General features: G+C 42.6%; 2 protein-coding genes across 6 annotated transcripts in view; one reads left to right on the top strand and one right to left on the bottom strand.

Annotated features, from left to right (window-relative positions):
- The first annotated feature begins 143 nt into the window (after positions 1–143).
- LOC126522036 (enoyl-[acyl-carrier-protein] reductase, mitochondrial) lies at positions 144–24103 on the top strand. Its single transcript, XM_050170813.3, has 4 exons — positions 144–493; positions 5267–5377; positions 7722–7996; positions 22704–24103. Exons 1-4 carry the CDS (start codon positions 158–160, stop codon positions 23113–23115), a joined length of 1134 nt encoding a protein of 377 aa, XP_050026770.1. The 5' UTR covers positions 144–157; the 3' UTR covers positions 23116–24103.
- LOC126522032 (solute carrier organic anion transporter family member 74D-like) overlaps positions 24037–26848 on the bottom strand; it is an 89953-nt gene continuing 87141 nt past the window's right edge. For all 5 annotated transcript variants that reach the window (XM_055066218.2, XM_055066220.2, XM_050170809.3 and 2 more), the window contains one exon: positions 24037–26130. In XM_055066218.2, coding sequence (XP_054922193.1) covers positions 25790–26130 — 341 coding nt within the window. In that variant the 3' untranslated portion in view covers positions 24037–25789. The remainder of the gene's footprint in view (positions 26131–26848) is intronic.

Genomic DNA, 26848 nt, shown 5'->3' with positions numbered 1-26848 from the left:
ACTGCAGTATATAAATAAATTAACTTAACATTAATAAATACATGACGGAACTAGTTCACTGTAGAACTTATTTTTTTTAATGCAGTTTAACGCAGCGGTACCGTAGCCACCGTAGCAGCGGGGTAAGGTGAATCTGGCAACCGTAGTCAAAACAAACATGGCAGCGTCAATGAGGTGCGTGCGTTTTCTTGGGGTTGTTCTTGGATCTAGATCCCCGCTTTGCTCGTCCTACAAACCTTGTCATGCGATGAGTATTACGTGGTCAAGAAAGAACAGCTACGCCGTACAATTCAAGGAATTCGGAGATCCATGCAAAGTTTTGGAGCGTGTGGAAGAGGCCGTCCCCGACGCACTAGGTGCCGACGAAATCCTGGTCAAGATCTTAGCAGCTCCGGTAAATCCTTCAGACATAAACACAATACAAGGGACCTACGGAATCAAGCCGAGCCTTCCTGCGAAAGCAGGACTGGAAGGTGTAGGGGAAGTCGTTAAGGTATGTAATACGCTTCTGTTCCATTTTGACTTGAATCTAGCTGGCTCCTCAGTCGAGATGGTTTGTTTCGCATCTTAGAGCATTGATTTTTAATTTCTCTCAATTTTGTGACACCTCGAGGTACTAGGCATCTGCCAAGCGACTTTAACTTTATTTCCAGCTGGGCTTTCGTTACCATATGGCGACGGTAGTTCTGAATTATAGTTGGGTGTTCCGGCATTTCGAAGATTGTGCCAGTTCAGGTTTTCAATGAGATGTTGCGATACTAAACAGGCCTTCACGTAATGCACAGTTCACCCAATTGATATTTTTTTATCGATACGGAGTAAAGCGGACACTCCTTAAGTGTGTGATTCGGACGTCCCATCATGGCGTTCGAATCGTGTGTAGCGGCAGGTGTTGCACAGCTGCCTTCAATTAACAGCCGCCATATGTGAAACGAGAGACAAATGATGGGTCACGCTACCACTGAGTACAATGTGTCCCGCTAGCCTGCTCACTACCACTACCTTCCGCACACGGCTTCAGAGCTGAGGACTGGAGCTAGACGGAGCGAGCTAGAAACAGCTGGAGCAGCGGTAGGTACGATGGCCACACTTGCCACGACAGGAAACTGCAATCTGATGGGAACGATGCAGCATTATTTGTAGATTTGCTATGAACAAGTGCCGCACATTCACAGAAAAAAAAAAAAAAAAAACGCGAAAGTAAACGTTATATGCAAGTACAACTTAAAAGCGCATCACATTTATTTCTCTGATCTTGTAGTTTTGTAAAAGAGAACTATAAAGCAATGAAACCATGTATGTCACGTTATATTCAGCATGCACGAAAATTGCGGGCGGTACGTTGACCCATTGTGAAATGTAATTATTGAACTTTTACAAAAGTCGGTCTGTGTGAGCGCGGAAGCATTCTTTTTTTCTCACTCATTTTGCCGTATTTTCTATTTCATTTTGACTACATGGCATACGTTGATACAATACATCTTTAAAGCAATGCATTCTTTACGTTACTCCCCTTGGTTTGGCATGGCTGCTTCTGCTAGTTCGGTCAATATCTTGCTGGATATATGTATGAATGTTATATGCGTGGTGATTGGGAGCTCCAGCAAACTGGCCTATATTAGTACTATATGCTGTGTGACATGTGCAGTTAGCCCAACTCTATTCTGCACTATGTAAAAAAAATTACAACATAAGGCCTTTACGTATAATGTAAGCTCTGACACACGCAGATCTGTTAATGAAGTTGTGCATGATAGTGAATGAATTCTTTGACGTTTTCCTTATCTGAATATGTGGCCTAATCCATTCTTGGGCCACTGGGTATGTGTCCATTCACGGCCAATCTTTCAATATGGGTATGTGCCACTGTGACACAAGTGTTCATAAATGTATATACGTATTTGTAGTGCTTGTCTTCGCTTACACCTCTCCTCACCTTTCTTACTCATACAAGCTTGAAGGATCACCTTTGCACTCGTGATGTTGGTGTGTTGACGCCTCACAGCATGCATTCACACAAACTAATGTTTGCTTTCCAGCACAACTCGCAGAAGATGTAGTGCATAAACATAAACACTACACGAGATTGCATGTTGCAGGGGGCAAAATTAAGACAGTTGCATATCTCCCAAATTTTCGCCAAGATTTTATGAATTTGTGTTCGCTGTATCTATACAAATATTGGATCAAGGATTAGGAAAATTTGTGTTTGAAAAAAGGTTCCTTTCATTAGTGCACGATTGTACCCTTGGAAGTCATTTGGTGGTGAAAGGATGTCAGAGAAGTATCTGCATCGAGCAAGTTTATTCGGACAAGTTCCTATAGCAGGCAAAATTGGAAACAGCAGCATTCATGAAAAAGTTCCCGTGATCTAAGACCAATGTGTTGCTTATCAGTCTCTGCTGATCCAAGTTTGTCGATGCTTGTATGCTCTGTTCAAAGGTAAATCATCCTTTATTAAGTGCTTAGGTGTACCACAAGAGGGGGTAGCAGCCTCTTGTATGTATACGACAAGAAGCTCAAGGCAAACTTCAAAATATGTTAGATGTTATATCCTCCATTCCTGGTGTTGTTTGCAAGATTTATATTAATTTAATGTTCACAGGTTGGCCAATATGCAGTTGTATACATTGCATTTATCTGTATAGCAGTTAATTGCCCACTTCACATAGATTTCAACATACATTGGATCTCTGTAATTGTTTCATTTCTTTATTCAAGGCAGAAAAGTGGCAAATGCATGCTGATCAAAAATGAACTTGCTAAAACCGGCTGCACCATCTGAAAACCAGATAGGTATTAGCACTATAGTACCTGTGGCTGCTAAGCAATTTGCAGCAATGACGTTTTAGGCCTTAGAGCAAGTTTGAATGGATCATTAACTCTATCACTTGATCCATGTATAGAAACAATATTTTTTTCCTTTGCCTATAGTTCTGCTGCTTTTATCCAAATGATGGCACACATATAGAGCTACCATCACTGAGCAATCTGCTTATCTTTGTAGAAGCACTGTGATTGTTTTGGGACTTGAGATTATGCTAAAGCAGTAGCAGTGAACAGTGGTTGAACAAGGGAGGTCACTGTGGCCAACGTTTAGACAAATGGACTTGTCTTTGTGAGAGCAGCAACTGCTGTCCTTGTGTCCTGTCAGATGAGTACTAACACAAACTATTTACTTCTAGACTTTTATGAGTACCTTTGCATCCACTAAACAGGACTGACCCGGCAAGAACTATTACTTGAGAAGTAATCACTAATAGTGTCATTAATTATGACAAGTAGTGCTGCTCAGTGGTGATTGCGGCTGATATTTTAATGATCAGACCAACTGATCACGTGGATTCACAAACCAAGAATGCCAAGGAGCACAGCAGATCGGTCAGCTGGTTCCTTATTCTATGGTTCACTTGCTAGCTGTCGAATTCATCTGATAGCCACGCACCTTTACACTGAGTCGTCTCCATCTGAATGATAATCACCTTCTTTGTCTTCATGAGCTGCGGCCAATAACTTCCTGCAAGCTGGCATCGCCACTATTATAAATTTTAACAAACCATTTCCAATTCTTTCCACTGCTGAGTAGTGAATCAAAAAGTGATGGCACTGTAAGTTGCAGTGCAGGTAGACGTAATGCATACATTGGCCATACTCAATTGTAAGCTGTATGACTCATTCCCCTGCTCCAAATTGCTTCTTTCTTTTTTTCCATGCTCTGTATGCTTTTTTATCAAAAAACACTTAGTTCTGCTGGCAAGATGCAGCTGCAGAATGAGATGAGAAAAAACAGCTGCATTCATCCACTGTTTACTGCTGCAAACGAACTTGACCTGATGCTGGAGCTTCGTGCAGGAAACAAATGAAAAGCTTGTGTTTTTTGCAGTGCCATTCCTTTGTATTGAGGGACAAAGTTTTACCATGTGCTGATGTCCCATGATTACGGCCTTCTTTTCAAGCAAAGAATCATGCTAATTTATATGGCTGATGTTGTGCACAGGAAATGTAGTAGTCAGAAACATGTAGGCAAGCAGTGGGGAAGTGAAGCAGCCTTTTGTCCAGTATTGCTCTGCAAAGGCATCTCAGTCAATGCCACCCGCCACAGTAGCTTAGTGGCTGCAGTAGCGCTGCACTGCTGAGCTTGAGGTCGCAGGCTCCATCTTGGCTGTGGCAGTAGTCAAAATTAATCTGGAGTCTCCCCCAACAGTGTGTCTCATAATCAGGTTCTGCGTTTGGCACATAAAACTAGCACAGAATTCACAGAGAAACGGGAGCCATAAAATGTGTCATGTCAATACCACTGCTCTGAGGGGCTGCAGTTTCAAGTTATCTGCAATCTTGATTTTTGAACTGAGAAAATAAAATATGTCCTCAGCTGCCATTTTCATAAAGTAAGAAATATCAATGTGCGCAGACATCTCTGTTTGAAAAATTAGTGTCAGTATGGCTCTAACAAAAAAACGCTGCCATCTAGACAAATAGATGCTAGAGATGTTTCTTAAAATTTTGTTGAATGGGAGGGGATAGAGCATAAATTTTGGTGATAAACGACAGGTTAAATATTTGATGCAAGTATAGCACATTGAGCGTATTGCTGTGCACATTTTCCTGGAAGGTGTTTCCGCTTTTGGCCATTTTCAGACCTGATCTCATTGATATTCTTACCCTATTATTTGCAGCTGTAGTCGCAGGAGCTACTTGACTGTTTAGGAAATGCTCAGAAAGAAATGATGATAGTATTTTGTTTTGTAGTGTTTGTTTGTAGGTGTCATTCTCCTAATACACTAGGTTGGCACCATAGTTTGCAGATATAGGGGTTGCATTTGTACGAATTTTTGTCAGACAAAAGCATTTGCTTTCTTTTGAAGTAATACTTTTGTCACCTGAAATAAGCCTTCTGCAGAGAGATTTATGTTAATTTTGGCTCAAATGGAGCTTATCAAACAGCACAGGGGTGAGAAGATGCGCTCAACTATTTCTCTGTGCATGTTGTAAAGCACAAGTTCAGCAATGTAGCGATGATGCTAGCTACGTTTCCACCATCACAATAACAACATAGGTGTGCGTAGTTGATTAGGAATCAGTTAATGTGCAAGTTGCCTAATTTAGTCATACAAGTGTTGGGTTGCTGTTGAAGCTCAAATTAATTTAATTCATCACAATGACATCCACCATTATTGTTACTACATAAGTCGTCACATGAAGTTTCCATCACGTGATGTTATAAAAAGGATTGAAATGGAGGTATTCTCCTTTTTCCTTTTGCAAGGTTGGATCACATGTTAAAAATCTGGAAACAGGAAATTGGGTGCTTCTACCTGGTGATTCATGGGGGACGTGGAGGAACTTTGGAAAAGGGGACCAGAAGAGGTTTCGAAAAGTGAGTATCCATTGAACTTGCGCATGAAAGAATACATGTTGAAACTTAAGAGGCAACTCATTTGGCAAACTGATGCAATGAAACTTGCTTGTCAAGCTGCGGCGGCTTAATACCAGTTACTCTGAACAAGAAAAATACCTGTGAGGAATGCAAGTCAATGCATAGAAATTTAATAGAGAAAACAAAGCTGAGAGAAATTTGTGTTAAAAATGTCATCTGGTGCATATAGGTTTGTATTTGGGTAGTGGGGACTCCCAGTTTACATTTTGCTTGTGCTTTGTCGTTTCAGTGCAGTCTATGGCATGATTCTATATTCAAGTGCAAATTGTACAACGCACAATTCTTGCTTCCTAATATAACTAGAAAAATAGGCTAAATGACACATACCAAAGAGAAAATGTGTGTTGTGGGCTGAAAATCTCCACATTTCCAAAAGAAATACTTTCACAGGATGGCACACAGCACTGGAGCAATGATCATGGTCTAGCTGGATAGCTTTTAGGGAGCACAGTAGCACACAAGGGTTCTGTAGTCATGGTTCACAATATATGCCCACCATGGCTGCATAAACGAAGCTCAGTTTGAAGGCTAATTAAGCTAAATTGCTGAGTGCAGAACTTCTGGCCAAGTTTATGCCGAAGTACTTCTGTACAAGTGTGTGGGCTGGCTACATACGAAGTTCAATTTCCAGCCATGGCAGCTGCCTTTCAGTGGGGTGAAATACAAAAATATTTGTGTACTGTGCTTTGGGTGCCTGTTAAAGAACCCCAGCTGCTCAACACTAATCTGGGGTCCCCCACTATGGCACTCTTCATAATAAATTCATTGCTTTGACGATACACCCCAGAATTTTTAAAGAAACCAAACGCTAGCCTGACAGTGATGTAGAAGTTAGTAAAGGCAAAGCAGCGTGCAAAAATACTGCGAAAAAAAGAAAAGGAACAGGTCAGGTCTCTTCTTTGTCAGTGTTGTTTCCACACTGCTTAGTCTAACCTAACCAACTAACCCAAGCCAAAATTTTAATGCACGAGTTGCTAGCAAGCGACAGCAACTGCTTCTTGCTAGTAATACTGCATAAAATGTGAGGTTTACTGCAAATAATATTGTGTTAGCGATCCTTGTCAGTTCTTCATGCCATTATTGAATCTGCGAGTTCTTTTAAGAACACAGGCAGGAGCTATATCATCGCTCCATCACATTCATGAGTATGTCTTTTAGCGGGTGCTGATTGACTCATATCAATGGGTAGAATGCCTAAAGTGAAACACTAAAGTGAAAGTTTCCTTAAAAGTTATTGTCCCAGAATACAGCCTATGATAACTTTAGTCTTAGTGTGAACGATATGCATATAGGTCCTTAGTCTTTTGTATAGTTTGCTTATGAGAAGCATTTAACCCTATGATGGATATAGTAAGAACAGGAATTGCCATGTGTGTAAAGCATTACAAGTTTGTTTGTGATCAGGAGGCACTCACAAAAACTGAAATATGAAAGCTGAGAAACATATCCTATAGGAGGAAAAAGGGGAACTTTTATGTCCTGTTATCCACATAGGCCATATTTTTATCAAATTAGACGTTTCTCCCTGTTGCCGATTTCTACCTCATTATTGCTGCCTGTAATATGAGCACAAGCAGTTTATGTGCACCAGTGCACTATACAAGCAACCAATGCATGTTCAGCATGCTTCCCTTGAGTTTATTGAGCTCATTTTGTACCAGTGTTGTTTCTCAATGCTTCCCAGCATCACAGAAGTTTAGAAAAATATGCATGCTTGTTGGAGCGCCTCAAAGGCTACATGTATTTCTCATGGTGCCGTGATGTGTTGATGCAGCTAATACTAAGCGGCTAATTTATCATTGGTAGGAGCAGATACCGTAAATTGCGATGCCTAAAATCACAAAAGTTAAATATGCACTCAGCTCTCATGAATACATGGCTTCAAACATTTTCACTGAATGCACATGGGGGAAAATGGGCTTCAACATTTACTGTACTTTTACTGTAATGCAAGAAAGAAATTTTGCCTAAACAAAGGCTTCATATTTTTTGGGGGGGGGGCTTAAAATATAGCAAATAAAACAAAACATTTTGACAGAAGTGCAGAAGCATAGCCACACACAAATGTTGAATAATAGTAGCTATATTTCATTGCTACAGTGCAGTGAAATTGTCCTGAAAAGTCAGACCAATTCATGCCACTGGCCATCGAAGAGCCAACTATAGCTGCACTGATTTATACATTGTGCTTTCTCTTCGTTTTGAATTGTTGACGTTTCTGGATGTGTCACTTAGTTTTTGACCCCTATTCTAATCTCTTTTGTTATGGCACCAAATATTTCAGGTTTCTAACAAGCTAGATATAGTGACAGCAGCGACAATGACAGTGAATACACCAACGGCCTACCGCATGCTCTACGACTTTGTGACAATGATGCCAGGTGACACGTTCATCCAGAATGGTGCCAACAGTGGTGTTGGACAAGCAGCCATCCAGATAGGCAAGAGTATGGGCCTCAACTCCATCAACATTGTACGTGACCGCCCCAATTTACAAGAGCTCAAGGATAAACTAAAGTCTCTTGGAGCTGATTATGTGGTTACTGAAGAGGAGCTGAGGTGAGGGACACTTCCTAAAATTTAATTTTGTTGTTACCTTTGTGATAACAGCGCATCTGCTGATTGGCAACACTGCTAAGTTTTATGAGTGAGATAGATTTTATGAGTTAATAGCAAGTGGCCTTGTTCACTACAATCTCTCCATATATTCTATTTAACTTTAAACAGTCGCTCTAGCTGAGTGAAATTTGTACATTATTAGCTATATGATTTTAACATTTGGAATAATTGCAGTCTTGTAATGGGACACAAGATCGATGTTGCACAACGAATAAAATGCTTAGGCATACTCTTTTCCCTATCTCTAACCTGGAATGTACGTATTGTGTGCAAAAAACCTAATTGAATCAATGGTGTTCTTTGTCGAAATAGGACTGCACTTCTACCACCAGCAAAGATTGGAATTTACGATGCAATCATTTGAACGATTATCGACTGCTGCTTAGCTGTATGGGGGAGAATTTGTTATGAAGCTAGCTTGCATAGTAATCGCATTTCCCGAAAGCAAATTCTGAGTGTAAGGAAGCTGTGGCCTCCCTTTTTATGCTATTGGAATGGACAGAGCGGCAATACAGTATGCCCTTGTGATCTCCTAGGCATAAATACTGACAGCTGTGTACATTCTCGAATACACTACTTAAATTCATAAACTGCCAGAGCACTCTGGAATGGCTATTCGTTATAGTCCTTTTCCATAGCCAACACTTTGATGGTTCTTTAAAACAATCGGAGATTGTTCATGTATCTAAAAACTTTGAAGCCCGTTCATAAGAGACATATTCCACATCTTTGATTAATTGGGCCATGACACTAAATTGCTGAGCTTGAATTATGCATCGCATGTTAAACCATATGCATCACAGAGCAAGCTAGCAAAATTTGAGTGTATTCGTTGTCATAGAAAATGTGTATTTGAGTCTTCTTATATCACTGTTGTGCGATACAGCAGTCTGGGAACATTGAGTGAGAATGAAATGCAATCACACTCCCAGGAACGGCTCTGTCAGAGTTATAGAAGCCGATCTCAACGGTCATACTTTTGTGTACTGCATGCACTGGAAGCAATTGGAAGAACTGAAAATATGTCATCGCTGGAATGCGTTGTTAAGTCTTTAGATGTGCATCTCGACAGTCTGTTCTGGCTTTTCACCAGACAAGTGAGAGGATTGCGGGTGCAATTTCATGGCAGTGTCATTGCTGTTCCATTTGTTGCCAAAATGTGTGGAGTGAAATGTCCAATCTGGTCTTGAACTGTTTCGATGCAGACGACGTAATGGGGGCCCCACATTTCCTTATGTCACGCAGCCCGTTCCCACATGGTGTTCAGTCAGTGGAAGGGACTTATGGGCTGTGATTACAGATAGAAATTCCTAGTTCCAATTTGTGCAGAGGGTCCAGTTTTCTTCTGTGTTTTATAACCATATTGGGTTGTCTACTCTCGTTAGAATGATGAACTGAAGGTAGTTGAATGACCGTGTCATGGCCCTTATAAAGGGCACTTCCTGCAATTTTTTTATTTCAGCGAATGTGAATAAAATTTGCTGGGCACATTTATCTGCACACGTCCGTCGTGTCCTGAAACAAAGCAGGTTTGAAAGTTGTTCATATATTTTACCAATGAATTTTGTTAATTCCTTCAAACCGCCTCGCTTGCCTGCTCCTCATCTACTGGCTACATTGTGTTATGATGTGAAGGGTGGCATATGCAAAGCATGCTGGGAATTAATGGCAGACAACAGCATCGAGGAGCCGGCGTTCATTTTAGTGTTTGGTGTGAGAAGTTGCTGTCGAGAAAAGTAGCTGTCACGAGAAGTTGCATTCTGTCTGGATGGGCAGGTGATGGGTGGCAAGTGGTGTTACGTTGTTGGCTTCACGAACTTCACTATTGCCACCTGCACATACAGTTTGAGCCGATGTCGATCACGCTCAGCCAAGGTTAGGCTTATCACAGTCGCTGAGTTCGTGCAGTCGGACCTGATCGATTTACCTTAAGGTAATTAAACCGTTTGGATTAAAAAGACTGCTTTTGTGGTTCAGCTTTGACCATATGGTATTAAAATAAACTATTCTTCTCAAATAGTTTATTTATAGCAAGAAGTGATGACACAACGCACTGTCAACATCGGTATGCTGCCATTCTCTTAGGCTGCCAGTCATGCTCGGTGGCACTTCCATAAATCAAATATGTGACTACACACACGGGTGAATTTTTAGGTATTGTTATGCTGACTTATTATTTAACTTCCGAGATGCACTGTTTGCCCCTAATTCCAAATGGGTAACAAACTGAGGTCCCTGTGATAAAGCAGCGCAAACAATCACCTGATTCAGCTTCCAACGGCGTCAGTACCTGCATCGGCATTTCTGCAAGAAAACTACATATTCTCTAAACAAAGTCTCAATCTATGTCTACTTTGCAGAGCACATGAATTGTGCGCATGAAAAGAGTATGAAGAGTCATTAATAGGCAGCATAACACATACCGTATTTACTCGCACAATGATCGCACCTCTGAGTTTTGTCGTCAGAGTTTTTTTTTTTTTTTATTTCCCGTGTAATGATTGCACCCCGAACTTGCCGGAGCGATATGTTGTGCGCCAGGCCTAGCGAATAATGATCGCGTTTACCATCTGTTGAATGCTACGCTAACGACTCTTCAAGACAAGCCAAGTGGTCTGCACGCACCAAAAATTGTTAAGTAGATGCCCCATTTCATTACTTTCATCACTTGTCACACTTCCACGACAAAATGAGGTACAACCAAACTTGCCTTTATTATGTTTAGGCTTTATAATGGTTGTGATCAACAACAAAAAAAGGTGCCTTTTGATTCTTCTCATCTGCTCTCGTGGGCACGCAACAAATCGTCAGCGGCAACGATAGTAGCCACGTTTACACTGATACGTTAGAAGCGTACCCTATTCATACGCCGACTCTTGTAACACAGCATATATAACACAGCACAGATAGTCGTCCACCCTTATCGGAAATGTGCCGTATTAGGATAGTAGTGAAGACAGATGCCGCAGTTTCCACAGCATGCCGGCCATGTGTTTCTGTCACTGGCAGCTAAGCGCGCCCATCTGTTTCTGTCCCCTCAAAGTGGACATGGCTACGTTATGGCCGCAAGCTTGCTGATATTAACAATATTATTCATTACTGATATGGAAAAAACTGTTTGAATGCACTTAATGTACTCACGAGAAGAAAAGAAACGCGTTTGGCGCGTGCGGCTTGCTCCGCCGGCCTCCATTATTGATTTGGTGTCCCGCACTACATACAGCGGCAACCACCTATTTGTTGACCTGTTGTCATCCCGCAGTGAAACAGGACAAAAAGAAATTTTTTTTTTCGCTAGAAATTTTACCCACGTAATGATCGTACCCCAGAATTTGCGATAATTTTTTGAGAAAAAGTGCAATCATTATGCAAGTAGATACGGTATACTACGTTCTCCCGCTCTCTATTTTTGAAGGTGTCCAGTCGCTCATATCAGCATGACTCAGAGTGATGCTACAGAGCTTTCCCGCACGAAATCTGCATGTTTTTCTATATTCTGACATTATTTGATGTCACTGATGTGTGACTTGATGTCACTGATGGTCACTGTATCTCGTGGTGGCGGGTGGAATGTGAAGGGCAGTTTATGGCTATTGAATTTGTCGGATTCATAGCTGTCACTGTTTGAAAGCTCCAAAGAGTTGGTGCAGCTAGCATTGTCACCTGAAGACATTGGCCAATGCTCTGGCGGGGTTGCTAATCAACTGAATATTTGCTCCATGCTGGTGGGACCAACATGCCTTGCACGCTGTCCCCACTGGTCTGCCTTTTGTGACGTCACATGAAGATGTTTGCTTGGCTGCTCGGTCAGATCTCAGTTTGTTTTTGTGCTTTCTTGCTTATTCAAAAATATTTTTGAATTTACGGAGCAATCTTAATATCAGACACATGACAGAGGGGTCTCGGGAACCTAAAAATGCCAATACTTTGCTTGACATGGTCAAGAAATCGTTGGAGTTTCTTTTTAAAGGGGCTTTTGGGCTCCTTTACTATTTTTCTTTAGTGTTCCTTTAACCATTTCACGTAGCAGTTACATGAGCAGGTGAGAGACTTTGGAGTGGTCTTTTGGCCTTTCTAAACTGCCTGTCCACCGCTTGAGAAAGTGCTGTGCTAACAGAATCCTCAGAACAGTGAAGGTATTTATGCCATACAAAGGCTACCAGGCTGATATTTATTATTTTGTATGTGCAAGTTTTTCAAATTTACTGTGAAACATGTCATCACTGTGTAAGTGCCATTTTTGCCAAACAGAATTCTTACAGTACTTAAGTTTTCAAACACACTAAGTATATTCACCATTTCATGTTCCTTACCATGAGGCACAATAACATCGACCACTCCTAATCCATAGAGAGAGAGAAATTTATTTACAGAAAGGCAGAGAGGTCAGCCTGAGCTATAACTTGCTCTGGCCTGCTACTCTACACTGGGGAAGAGGGATGGGGAGGGAAAGGGCTGATGAATGATGATGGTATAAGGAAGAGATGCGTATATACAAATTCACAGAGTTGTGGCATCTCTTAATCCAGAACTTACAGTGAATGCCCACCATGCCTGTGTGCCCACATTTTTCTGCCATTACTTCCAGAATTTGTGTGCAAAGGGTCCTGATCCCTGAGGCTGCATTATTTGCATTCCACTCCTCTGTGCAAACTAGCATAAACATTGCACAGGGTGTCTGCCAGTCGGGAAAACCGGGAATTCCCAGGGATGTTCAATTGTTTGGAAAAGCTCAGGGAAAACTCGGGGAATTTGGGCTTCTATCAGGGAAAATGAGCAGTAATTTTTCTGAAAGGGAACGAAAGTCGCGGTAATGCTGGCTCGAGTAACAGAGAGAAATCGTAACGAAACCTCTTTGATGCCTTATCGTCCGCAGGAATAGTTGCCAGTGTACATTCAACGACCGACTTTTCGGAGGCACGATAACTCGGACGACTTCGCGGCACCACCACGACCCCCGTAGAGTCAGCGTATAAGAACGTCTGAAATTTCGGACGCGAGAACCCTTCGCCGTTCGATTTTCCGGACTTTTTGCCGTGACCGCAGGTTCGAAACGGCAATAATCAAAGCCACCACACCGCCGCCATTTTTATTACCTTTTCGCCTAGAACCGGCGCTCTCGCACGCAGATTCGCTGACAGCCGTAGCCGCCACCGCGGCAACGCTAGGCCTAGCTGCTTCGACGTTCGCTATTAAGCTTCTTGCCGCTGTCAGCAGTGGCACCGACTCCGCCTTTGTGGTTCTCGCGATTGACTTCGAACCTCGGAAAGCACGACGCGTCGGATAATGCCGGTTTCTGAAAGTCAGCTTCGCCTCAGTACAGCAATGTTACGTGTAGAAGCATACGCGAAAGTATTGCGGTGAAGCATTACAAGCATGGGAAGGGGCAATTGTCACAGTTGACAGTATATATTCCTTAATTATGCACGGTACACCCGCTATCTCCTGTCACAGTACGAGCAACGATATGCTTAATAAGTGTGCTGGCAGGCCTTCAGAGCTTTTTTGGATGTGCCTGTGGCGATTTTAGCCGCTAAGGGCAGTAAAAGACATGCATTCATTTCGTCGAACTGCCTGATTTCTCGGGCGTTTTCGCGTCCCTTAGGGAGTCCGAAAAATCGGACGTTGACTGCGCAAGTGACTAAGAGGATGCTTCAAATGGTCCGTGGGGCGAACGCGCGGCAGAAGGCGGACGAGAACAGAAACGACTTATGCATTGAGAAATGAACGGGAAAGGAAGCGTGCCATTACTTCTTTGAAGGAGCTTAAGCTCAAAAAACAAAGTGTTGACTGACGTCGAGATGCAGGTGTCCCTCATCCAAACCAAAATAAGCTCTTTAAAGTAGTGAAACACAACACTGAGGTGTTGTCCGCGGGCTGGGAGTATGTCAGGACAGTTGAAGTTGTCCTTCCAGCTGCTGAGAGAGAATCGCACTTGCGACAAAGTTTGGGCCACATGCCAATGAGCTTGCTATCAGTTAACAGAAATAGCTCATATTCGAAAATATTTGCTTCTGTATGCATCTCCTTTTTATTCATATATAGAGAATGTTCGACTCCATTTGCAGCGGGTTTTACCATTTTTCTCAGATATCTTATTTGCTGTGCATTTTACTAACCCTGCCATTCTGTTTTCTTTTTGAATAAGATAAACACTACTCCTTACTATTCAAACTCAATTAGGTCGCTTTTTAATTTTTTAGCATGCTTACTGGAGCGTGACAGCATCAGGCGGCATAGTGTTAACCCATCTTGACATAAGACTGTGTTCTGACATAAGACTGTGACATAAGTTCTGTGTCAATCAATAAATTTTACAAAGGCACTCAGGGAAAACTTGGAAAACTTGGGGAATTTGGAGATGTCCACTTGGTAGACACCCTGTTGCAATTTGGTTGAAAGCTCGGCAATTCATGTATCTAGCTCTCAGCTGCATTTGGGCATTGTGGCCAGGCTGTTAAACCTGCTCTTGCCAGTGAGAAAAGGTTTTTCATTTATTCTGGAATTTGGTGAATATAACTCCCATTGGATCACAAATAACATTTAGATTCTTGGCTCCATGAATGAAATTCCCATCAGAATGCAAGAAAGCTTATTTTGGTACCAAGTGTCTTTTCATTCAACTGGAAATACATAGCCATTTGATTTCAATCCTCTTTCATTGGATCGGGGATTCTGTCTCAAAGATGTCCTGCAGCACTTTTTCAACATAGTAATTAAACATGCATATTCACTGAGCAATGCTGTCATGAACACCTTAGCCCACTGTCCCTGTACCCATAGCAGGAAGCCTACGGTCTCATTGAAAAGACTGTCTGTTGTTTCCTGTCGTTAAACATCCAGAAAATCCGGCAACTTTTCCTTGTGTGCTCCTCCACATGCTCATTTACTATGTTTGTTGGCCAGATGCTTTTAAATGCCATGACTAACCAGCACTTACAGCAGAATCAAATGAACAAGAACAAAGATCTCATCAGTCATGGTTTGGTGGTGCCATCTGGTCGCTGAGGATGACACCACTGTGCCTATACACGTGCCTCCAAGACTGAGTAGTGTGCGAGTGAGTTGCATTGCACAATCTTGTGCTAACATAAAAGCTTGGTATGACAATGGGCAAGTTTCATTCCTTATGGGCATGATGGCACAGCGTTGAGCTCAGTTCAAGTGACAAAAAGAAGAAAGTTGTGAACGTATTGTAGAGGCAGTGTGTGGTTGCTGATAGTGGTGTTCATACAAGCAGGTCCGAAGATTTTTTATTAATAGCCAACATATTGCACACTCATAACTCTTCATAAAGTAGCAACGGTTTATTTCCTAGCAGTACAAAAGTCGTGTATGCAGGCTAGCACCATGCAACAAAATGTTCAGGCACCAGAAAGTGCACAACAATGTGTGTCAGCCAGGGGAAAGCCGCTCTCTGCTATGGAGCAATGTTATACACCACCTGTGCTGTCCAGGGTCCCACTCCCGCTCAACAAGCAGGCGCCAACACGGTAGTGCATCTTCCTGGACAGCTTAACAACGTCAGTTGCATGACTGTGTTGTTTGGTCCTTTTTCACTTCTCCAGTTCTTTAACAGCATATATATATATATATATATTCGTGCATACGGATATATCACCTCTCCCCTTCTCGGTGAAGACTGGGTGTCTGTAATAGTTGGTGGCTTGATTGGGTGACCACTACAAGTCAGGTGCGTTTGTGATGCCATGGTGTCACCTGCTGTTCCGGTTGCCTGTGCATGAGGGCTCAGTGCACCTCTTAGTGGCTCTTGTACATCCCTCTCCAAAGTCTGTGGCACCAGCTGCATTGTATGCACATGTTGTTCTCTGTTTGGGCTTTAGAATTTCCACATTCGATGTGCAGTTCCTCCATGATTTTGGTCTCCTATGTGTTTGTGCTTTTGGATATTATCCTGATGACACCTGTAAAGTTGTCTGTTAGTCATTTTCACCAGGGAAGAATACGCTCCACTCTGATGCATTATCATTGCTGAGATAAGCAGAAGTTCCACAGAAGTTTCACATGTAGACTAGTTGTCCCAGATCAATCTGCATGAGGTGATCATTAGCGGGTTCCTCCTAATGGCATGTTGCTGATGGAGTCATGAGGCTAAATGACATTGTCATCTTCCTGCCGAACATGAGTTTGGTTGGCATTTTATGTGCAGCCACTGACGATTTCACAGGTTCTAGAATTTCCTATGCCTCAATAGGTGGGTCGAGCTCCACGTGCATGGTCGTGCATGGTAGCGGCACTTCACATTTGAGAAACTTTGGCGTAGTTTCAAGTTGCAAGTGAACAAATGGCTCACTGGTGTGTTTGTCCCACAGTCCATTGAACACGCCACTGTCAGGTTTCAAAATTCCATCCAGTTTGGATGGGGTCAAGGCATTGATACCAGTGATTCTGATGTCCAGAGCCTGGAACCAGTCTCGGCCAAGGAGGCTAGCACCCTTGCCCTGTACGACATGCACGTACAGCGGTGCGATATTGTGATACAGCTGCACTTCCACAGGACAGCATCCTAACAGCTTCATTTTTTGTCCCGACCATACGTGCAGAGTAAGGTCTGTAGGCTGCAGCTGTGCAGAAGGTGCAGGCCAGAGGTGTAGAAAATCCTCATTGCTGATCACCGAATTAGACGCTCTGGAATCTATCTCCATCAGCAGTGGCTGCCCGTTCACAGTCAGTTTGATCATGATGGGCGTTGACGAATCCCCATTCACACTGTTCATAGCGAAGAGATCTCCCACTGATTCGATCTGGTAAATCAGTTGGTGATTCCCATGTTGTTGAGGTGCTGTGGATGCATGTGTTTGCTGTTGTTTAGCTGCAGCGTTCAATTCCTTTATTTTACAGAAGCAAGTTGCAGCAATGTGGCCTGTTTTGAAGCAGTACGCACACTTCGATGATTTTCCCTTGTAATTGTCCAGCGAATGCATTCCGGCACATCGGAAACACCGTTTGTTGCTCACATTTGTCTTGCAATCAGGTTACTCTTAGATTCAAATTAAGTCAGTCTGTCACCACATAAGCTATTATATTACAGTGAAACCTCGCTAAATCGTAGTTGGCCGGAGCTAGGAAAAAGTACGCACTAAACAGTAGTACTGCTTAACTGAAATAGCATGTGAACGCCGACTTACCTGTCAAAAACGGAACTCAGAGAGAGTGTGATGAAAGGGGAAAAAACATGCAGTATTTATTCACTTTGCACGACAAAAGTCATATTTTCGCTTGATGCCACAGCGGCCTAACAGTGATGACCGCGGTCTTAAACTTACTGAAGCTGCAAGCCAGCGTTTCAGTCAGCTCCGTCTTATCGGCAAACACTCGCATGGCAGATTCCTCGTTGGCATTGCATATTCTCCATGCATGGGTGCGGTAGCGCTGCAGATGTCGCGGGGCGCCTTTTTTCTTGTGGGGTGCTGCTCTCGTCGTGATGATTGCATTCATGATGCTGATGTAACGCGTAGCTTCTGCCACTGTCGGACCTGAATCACCTGTGCTGTCTCTTTCCGCGTCGTCCTCATCACTGTCGCTAGGTGACACTTTGGCAACAACAGAGACAACGATGGCGAAATGTCGAACCTCGTAGCCAACATCTCTTCGCGGTCGCAGCAGTGCTGCCGAAGAACTGCTGCTTCGCATTCCAAATGCCACACACCATAGTCAACAGTAGATCCCTGTCGTGTGCCAGCGCCAACTTCGTGTCACTTTCGATAGCATGAACAAAGTCTTAATTTTTCTTCTGTGCTGAGCACCTGACATCTTTTTTTATCCGAGCTTCGGCATGACACAAGCCCTTTTTTGTACGCCACAATGTTCTTTGGCACAGCACCGAAATTATGTTGATGTGGCTTCACGCACGAACGCACAGGATGCTTGGAGGCCGTTGTTCTGATCCATGGTTCCAATCTCTGAGGCTTGTTGTTCTGCCAGCGACCTGATGGAGATGACGCACTGCTGTGTTTGCGCGATGAAAAGTGGAAACACTACATGTTCCGATGCGTACGCGATAAGCTGGTATGGTTTATGCGGATACATAACACATTATGTTCAATGGCCGCTGAGTCGGGGATTTGACTTTACTACTTTTAAAATGAAACTATTGTTTAAGCGGGTACAGTTTAACGAGGTTTTACTGTAGCTGGTATGGCTGCCTGTCCAACAGTGCCTACCCCTGTCATGAGTATCCTCCGTGGTTTCTCTTTATGTGCTGGGGTCGGAGGGAACATCGCTCAGCCAAGTAATTGAATCGTCTCCTTGTATGCCCTGAATGACGTGTCTGGCAACTGTGACTCGCATTGTCCTGGAAATGAACAGTGCTAATGCTTGGGGACCAGTGGAATATCATCGAAGAAGCAGAGAAATGGCATGAAGCCACGAAAGCCAGCATCATCAAAAACCTGCAGATTCCAGAATTGTCATTGAAGTCATTCTTGCGAAGAAGGCTGCTGTGGTGACCGAGCAAAGTAATTCCCATATGCAATGCGCACTCAGTGAACAGTGATAAAAGCAGCCCATATGGAAAGAACAAAAGGATAGGCTAAGATTGTACTGATTAGCCACCAGAAAGCATGCAGATCGTACTGGCTATGCCTGCCCACGCATGCAGTCTGGAGCTTTTTGTTTACAGTGGAACGCACAATCTTCTCAAGCATTCGTTGATGGGCTTCGGTTTCGGGCAAGTCGTCGTGTGAGATGGTACATGCGTAATCAGAGACATTGCTTCATTCCGATGATGCTGCCACCTTGCACAAGCAAAACGATGCCACCTTGCACGAGGAAGATGATGCTACAGATGCTTCCTGCCTTTGTTTGCAGATCAGCTACGGTGCATTGACTACATTTGGAGATTCATCTGCGGAGACAGTGTCATAGCAGACCTTGTTCCGGATGTTGCTGTGCTCTGAACAAAGCTCTTGCTGCATGTCTCAAAGAAGGTCTAGCAGAAATTGATGGATTCTTGTTTTTGTTTTTAGGCCAAAAAAAGAACACTTTAGCATGCTGGCAGGCACACATCGGGGCATACAGTATGCTAAATCCCTCCAATAAAGTGCGGGTTGCACCTGCACTGCAGTATTTTTTTTACATTTACTATTCTGACCCTTTTGGTTTCTGAGTTTTGCAGTGTTAGCTTATAGGTTAAATTGAAGCTCCCTGCAACTGTGTCATGTGAAACCTTGTGTTATAAATGTACACAGTTATTGTTGTTCAGATTAAACCACTCCTGGATTATAGAATGTTATTGCGCAGTCCAAAGGAAGTCGTGCAGTCAGGGTTCTGCTTAAGTCTATAGGGAAGAGGGTCAGAATAATTCTGCGGCTTGGGAGCTGTGGTTGTTGTGCAGAGGCAACAGTTCTTGAGAAAATGCGTGGAGGAGATAACTTTTCACTATTTTCCAGTCGTCGAACAAGGATGCCTCGCCTATAGAAAGCCTACAGATTTGTTCTTTAGATTTAGGCAACGCAATTTATTATCTGGCCAGTCTCGCCTTGTTTGCACTCCTTTAGAATGATGTGCTGTGCTGCACTATTTCATTTAGTTCCCTCAATGGACATAGCACTTTACTCACATTTCGTAGTGTGCCTTTCCTTTGTTTTATTACTTTCATTGCCTTGGTATAGCAGATACTGTCACCTTTCAGCTTTTTTCTTTTTCACAAGCTCAGTTGACTGGACGTCCAGTGGCTAGTACCAACAACGGTTTCATCTGAGCTTGTTCATGATTACTATAGCCTGCAGCGTAAGTTTAGAGGCAAGAAAAAAAAAAGGCATTATGACACATGGCTGTCATGTTTCCATATTATATAAAATAATATACATAAGCCTTTCTTTTATGAAGTGGACTCCACGCAACCTTCACATTTCACTTACTTGAGAAATAAGCAAGTATTTTATATTTGAGTCTTTTTTTTTCTAGAACATCTGTATTCTATTTGATAAGAAAATTTTGCTGTTGGTACACTTCTACTTCTCTGGTGTTTCAACCACTTGCGCATATCACTACCTTGTTATGCAAATGCCAACTGGTATTTTGGGGATTCACTCTTGCGCAGACACAACAGAGATGACAGAAATTTTATGCATTAAGGCAGACTGGTTTTGTAAGACATTTCAGCTCGTGAACAAGGTGCAGTTAAACCTTGATATAGTGAACTTCAATATGACGAAATTCTTTATATAACGAAGTATTTAACTTTTCATAACCTTTTGTCCACAGAACACCATGTATTTAGAACCTCAATATAACGAAGTGTGTATGCGATTTCAATATAACGAAATTTCACTGCCACCGCAAAGAAATTGCTGAGACAATAAATGGAAACTTCCGCGAACGCAGATGGTCAAATGATTGAATTACAAGCGGCTGCTTGCAAACACACCTCTCTAATAGCTCTAATAGTAGCGCGCCGACCGCCGAAGTGGAGCCGCATGATGTTCCATGTAAAGTCTAAGTGTGGTAAGATCCTATCGCACCCTGCGTACTGTGTGCTTTAGTTGCGAGTGAAAGTGTGTGAGAGTGAGACAAGAAAGTTGATGGCTTCACGAGTGACGCCTTCCCGCGCGAGCAAAGAGAAAGAGGGGGAAGGGAGTGAGCTCGCGGTAACGCGATCAAGAGCGCGCATGGGGCGGAGTCGGGGGTAAGTTGGCTCGCGTCTCGGCTGTGGCTTCGGATGGCTGTAAGCATTACTGAGCGCATATGCAGCAGCGCACCCTGCTTTAGAGGTAATCTATTGCATGTGCAAAGTGTGGGCGTGCCGAGTCGTTGTGGTACCATGAAAGCTGTCTTCCCCCTCGTTTAGTATCCAAGGTTGCGTAACCTCGAGTTTCGGTGACCGGTTGGAGTGAAAGGCGAAATTTTTAAAACAATTTTTTCTCTCATTCAAACTTGCTTATTTCTTTCGGATGCCCAATAATTCGGAAAATTCTAAGGCCCCTTTCCGTGTAAGAAAAATCGATCGGTAACTGTGCTTATTTGCATAAAAGGTAGAATTTTTATACAATGAAATTACGATACAACAAAGCAAATTCCTGATTTCACCAACTTTGTTATATCGAGGTTTAACTGTATTTTGTTCCTCTGGTGGCAAGTAATAATGATTGCACTTCGCCAAAACCAATGACGTCTGAGCTCATGTTGTGTAGCTTATTGCAGACAATGATGTCCCATAACCTCGGAGGTTGTGCAAAACTCTAATGCCTGCAGTGATTTGATAGGGAATTGTGAAGTTGCAAAGTGCTTGATAAAAGTGAAATGTCAATGTATCATATATTGTAGTGTGAGAGAGTGGACATCTGCTCTAAGACAGCCTTTCAATAGTCTGTTTTTTTTGTTTTTATTCTACTGTCACCGGCACTATTGCATGAGAAAGCTATAATTTCTGTATGGTATTTACGCCACCTTTTACCTTCTGCAGTAGCCAGGGCGTTGTCCTGCTGAGCTCAAGGTCGTTGGCTAAATCTTGGCTGCGGTGGCCGCATTCTGATGGGGGGTGAAATGTAAACATGCTGTTGTACTTGGCTTCGGGTGCACGTTTAAGAACCCAAGGTGGTTAAAATTAATCACCCGCTACAGCAAGGCTCATAATCAGATTGCAGTTTTGGCACGTAAAACCCTAGAATCACATTTTTGTCTACACCACCGATTGGATTATTAAAATTATCATTGACCTCTCACGAATTCTTATTGTTTTTCTCTGGATGACCCTTGCAATACCACTCATGATTGATGGGGCATAGAACTATTTCATGCTTAAAGATTAATATAGAAAACTCTGCATACAGTTCATTAGGTACATGAGAACAAATGTTGTTAGCTACTGGATACCTGTATTACTCAGACGCCCTTTGCTGGTTATAGAATTCACAATATTTGAGAGTCAATAGTGTTATGCAACTCAAAGAAGTTGTGCTATGATTACACAGCATGGCCATCTGGTTTTGGTGAACTGTATTATATATCTCACTCACATGGCGCCATAGTGCCAGTGTAAAACTACTGTCCTTGAAAGGGCACACATGTGAGTAAAATAATCTTTAGAAGAGGGCTTTCTCATTGCAGCAAAGTGCTTTTAATGTCCATAGAAGTGATTTCACTAGAAATTTTTTTTTTCTTTTATCTCCACATTTCGGGCTTAGGGCTGATCTCTTTAGCCACTCTGGCAACATTATAGTTACCTTGTAGTATGTTGTAATGAGGATATCCCACTCTTCCTTGATTCAGTACCTTATGCTACAAGCTAACAAATATTTTGGTGCTAGCTGATTTGTAACGTCTTATTTATAATGTGTTAACATTAACTGAATTGTATATGGCAGTGTGCAATAGCGCTGCTAAGGGCTTTTGAGACCTCGACGTAGTTTTGCATGACCCTATTGATGCATTAGACTTTATTAGCTTCACATGGAATGTAGCTACCAGTTTAGCACGTTTCTTTAGACCGTTTACAAGTCATTCATTCAAAGGCCTTTAAAATGGCTGCATGACATGGGTTTAACATTTTACATCTTTTACTGATGCTTTCTGAGCTTATAAAAAAGTTGTTTTTGAAGCCGCTTGTTTACATATATATAGTAATTGTAATTATTGCTGTGCTTATTTCCTTTACTCCCAAACCCCTTGCCTTTGTGTTATAAAGGACACCTGTGATGAAAGAAATTTTTGCCGTTGTGCCACCTCCGAAGCTGGCTCTCAACTGCATCGGGGGTAAGAATGCAACTGACATGATGCGCCACCTAATGAAAGGTAGCACCATGGTCACCTATGGTGGGATGTCACGGCAACCCGTCATAGTGTCAACAGCTTCTCTCATCTTCCAAGACATTAAAGTGGTTGGCTTTTGGAGAACACTGTGGGCCAAGGAGCATGGTAACACCAAACTCGATGATGATATGTATGACTACCTAACCAAGATTTCTATGGAAGGAAAGCTGCAGCCGCCTGCAAATAACTTGGTTCCTTTTGAAAATTACGAAGATGCTGTAAGAATGTCCATGGAATCCTTTGCCGGGGCCAAACAGGTCTTGGTTATGGATGAAAGGTTTGCATGAGGGTTAGCTGGAGTATGGGGTCAGAAAAAGCATTTGACACTTAGTCTGTGTTGCCAAGGCCAAGATGCGAGCATCATGTTTGTTAACGTTTGTCAATACTTATGTCACTGTTGTTTCTTCACAGGGCACTCTTCTTTTTTTTTTGCCGGTGAGTGGTTGTCTGCTGTTTAACAAGAAGCAAAGTATTTATTTTTGGTTTGCACTTTCACAGCTTTATATGCACAAAAACTTTGTAGTTAGCAAGTGTTAATGAAAAATTAAATACATAATGAAGTTGCTCAGGTACTATACTCATTCCCACATATTGTGTGGATACGTTCCATTACAAAGTCTCGCAAACAGTAACAATAAAATTCAAACAGCGCTAGACGACAGGACCAGAAAGAGGAGGAGACAAACACGGCGCTGAGCTAACAACTGATTTATTTGATACTTGATTATACGTATAAATATAGACTTCTTACTTCAAATAAATCAGTTGTTAGTTCAGCGCCGTGTTTGTCTCCTCCTCTTTCTGGTCCTGTCGTCTAGCGCTGTATTAATTTTATTGTTACCGTGGAACACCAACTCGCCCAATCCGCTGCCCTTCGCAAACAGTGACTTTGCTTTCATTTAGTCATGCTAGCCTTATAGATGTCAAATGCACTACTCTTGGTTCTTGTGGCATTGAAATCTTTTTGACTTTAAAGATTAAATAGCATGTTGTTTGAGTCAGTGGCACCTACTTAATACTTCATGTTATGTTTAAGGGAAACCTGTTTTTCTCAATCTTATAGGCAAAAATTTTTTGTTAGTTGTATCTAAACATGACATGCATGAAAAAATGTTTTTACTGCTTGAGTCATATATATATATTTCCAAAAGCAGTGCCATGGGTTAGTAGTGTGTGAATGAACTTGTGAAAAGTACTGTTGCAACAACTTGTAAAAAAATCTTTTATTTGCTGTAAAAATATATCTAACAGTTGAATGTTGGCATTCTAAATATATTGCTGTGGTTTGTCTCAGTGCTTTCATGAATGAAAGGAAGTTCATGAGACAGTTCTGTAATAAAAATATCCCCTCCTGTTCTCACTATCAAGAAAAGCCAAAGCACTTGACATAGAAACAGCAGCCACATTCATAAAGCTCTTCATACTGAAGATCAGTTCATGAAGTAGGTGATCTTCAGCAATTATAGCCATTGAAATAATAGCCAAGGTACGGGACAGTGACAACGGGACCTTATGGATGAAAAGCTTTGTGGATCTGGCCAATGTCTTGCAAACTGGACGATTGTGGTCACTGAATGAGGCTGGGGCACATCTGGTTCGCTGAGTTCAGCATTTGTGCACAGTTATCACAATCACTGCACTGCACTGCACCGTTGTCTGTGGTGGAAACTATCACAGTTACAGTGGTGCACACTGTCACAGTTACAAGCTTGTGTCATGGATCACTTCTTGATGACCACTAGGGTACTTGACAGTAGATTGACGTATCACGGTATTGTTCAGAACACTGCTTCTAAGAGCACTGTATCAACACCACCTGATCACACAGATAATAAAAAATTTAAAGGATCAATCTCTGGCTCTAGTATGTGTATGCACACTTCTTGAGTTTCAAAATATTCGATACATTTTTATTTACTGATGAGATTAAATGTGGGATAACTCTCAAAATATCATAAATAATAAAAAGAAATGGTTACATTAGTAACACTTCACACTATGGCTGTTCTCTGAAGTTCCTTCTTTTAGCAGGATTGATTGTATTGAGATTGTGCTGCATTGGCCATGTTTTAGGACATAAGCATTTAAGTGTGAAGTCAGGCTAGAAGCAACAATTGGCAGCATCTAGCCCTTTGCTAAATATAACTTCATTAAAGAGCTGAATCATGGCAAGCACTGTCCCTTTAATCAAACTTAATGTTCACCACTGAGTTTTAAAATCGTGCTTGCAGCATTAATTTCTTGCTTTTTGTCGTGACTGGTTCTGAGTGCACTCGTTACATGCCACTTTTGCATAAGTGTACCATAATGAGAATGTTCTCATCATTGCTGTTTATAAACATCGGTCAGTAAAAAACTGTTATAGGCAGTTAATCATGGGTGTCCCATTGCAATTCCTTTGCAAAGTATTCTCAATAGCTGCAATATCCACTTGTTGAAATAACATGGGCATTGATTCCTACACACAGTACACTGTAGACTGTTCATTCGTCTTCAGAGTGATGTCACTCAGCCAAAGTAATATGCTCTGGGTTTTCTCTTGGGCAAACATCTTCATTCTTGAAACCAGCATTTGTTTCATTGCTGGCCATATTTTGCCTCCTGACAAGGCATTAAATCAAATCTAGGATACTTGAATATGTTCCCCTTGCTTTTGTCATCACACGTGTATCCTTGCCTCCTTGATAGTTTCACTTGCAGAGCGAAAAAAAGTCATTGCTGGAGCAAAAGCTTTATGGAGTTCAATGTCTGGTGACATCCTGCTTTGGGCACTTCGCATTTCGATGTCTTGTTCTACAAGAGGCCTGTCATAATGATGTGGAGCACACATTTCATCCTGGACAGAAACAGTGTCCTCAAGAACCGATGGTCTCAACCTGCACTCGGCATCGGTTTTGTGCCAAGCCACAGTCGCACGTCATGCCCAAACCTGGACCATTTTTCATTCACCAGTCTCCAAGTTCAAAACCTGGTAGCCTCTGGTTTCTCGTCAACCTTATGGATGTTTTCAACTGAGAGTCCCTCGGTGATTGTGGTTTTGCTTTCGTACTTGTCTTGCTGGTCACTGCTGTCTTCGGCAAGATCGTCCTCATAGAAGCGCTTGATGCGTCCGCTGAGCAGGAACTGGCCGATGTAACAGACGCCGGCGATGGCCAGAAAAATGATTGTGACGAGATGCAGCGTGTAGCGCAGCTTGACAGCATCGTACACCCAACAGTTGCCACGCCGTCCGCATTTCTCCTCCCAAATCAAGCACGAGTGGTCCAGGATGGCTCCGTATATCAGGGGGTAGGGTATGAAGGCTGTGGAGAGAGAGAGACGAATTAGTGTGATCGCTTCGAATATTATGGTCAACGTATGCAGTGTCAATAGACAGGTTTAGTATTGCGTCATGGCGATACGTACGCAGCCCGCAAGTGCTTTGCGGAACGTAGGAGCGCGTGTCACGTTAGAGCTTTTAGTACTGCGAAATGCGTACGTACTACTTACGTAAGAGGGCGAGCGTTAGACGCCGGGCGCGTCGGAGCGCATTGGCCGCGTCCGCCAGCACGTCGAACCGTCGGTCGAACTAGACGCTGTTGATCTCGCTAACGTGATGACGTGTGGCCGCGTTTCCGCTTCGTCGAACTATATTTAAGAGGCTACTTTTAATACGGATGAAATGCACGAATCGTATCGAGAAAAATAAAAACCGAGCACTTGCCTTCTGAGGCTGGCACGGTCATTTGCGACGAACTGCGCCAAAAGCAGGTCGAGCCTCTCGCGCGAACAGCACACACTGAACACTTTCTCAAGAACTTCTCAAAAATAAAGTTCCCATTTTTGCTATGCATTCCCACCGTGCAGAATCCGGGAATGGCTTCTGAGCGTTCACTTCACACAGCAAAGCCAAATCGTAGGCCATTGAAAAGTACAGCCTTCCGCTGGTCGCCTTTGACGCTACCATTTTGGGAAACTCCTTTGTCTCGCGCTCCCCCGAACAAACGAGAACCACGAGAGCAGCATGCAAGGCTCCCACGT

The sequence above is a fragment of the Dermacentor andersoni genome, chromosome 6 (genome assembly GCF_023375885.2).
Source record: "Dermacentor andersoni chromosome 6, qqDerAnde1_hic_scaffold, whole genome shotgun sequence".
NCBI classification, from domain to species: Eukaryota; Metazoa; Arthropoda; class Arachnida; order Ixodida; family Ixodidae; genus Dermacentor; species Dermacentor andersoni.
Note: the sequence above shows the minus strand (reverse complement) of the source record. Positions and strands in the feature narration are given on the sequence as shown.

What these genes read in the sequence shown, in the direction of transcription:
- LOC126522036 (XM_050170813.3), top strand. Translation starts at nt 158, where the DNA reads ATGGCAGCGTCAATGAGGTGCGTGCGTTTTCTTGGGGTTGTTCTTGGA. An exon ending in ACCAGAAGAGGTTTCGAAAA is followed by an intron (nt 5,378 to 7,721) that starts GTGAGTATCCAT and finishes CAAATATTTCAG; the next exon opens with GTTTCTAACAAGCTAGATAT. An exon ending in GTTACTGAAGAGGAGCTGAG is followed by an intron (nt 7,997 to 22,703) that starts GTGAGGGACACT and finishes TGTGTTATAAAG; the next exon opens with GACACCTGTGATGAAAGAAA.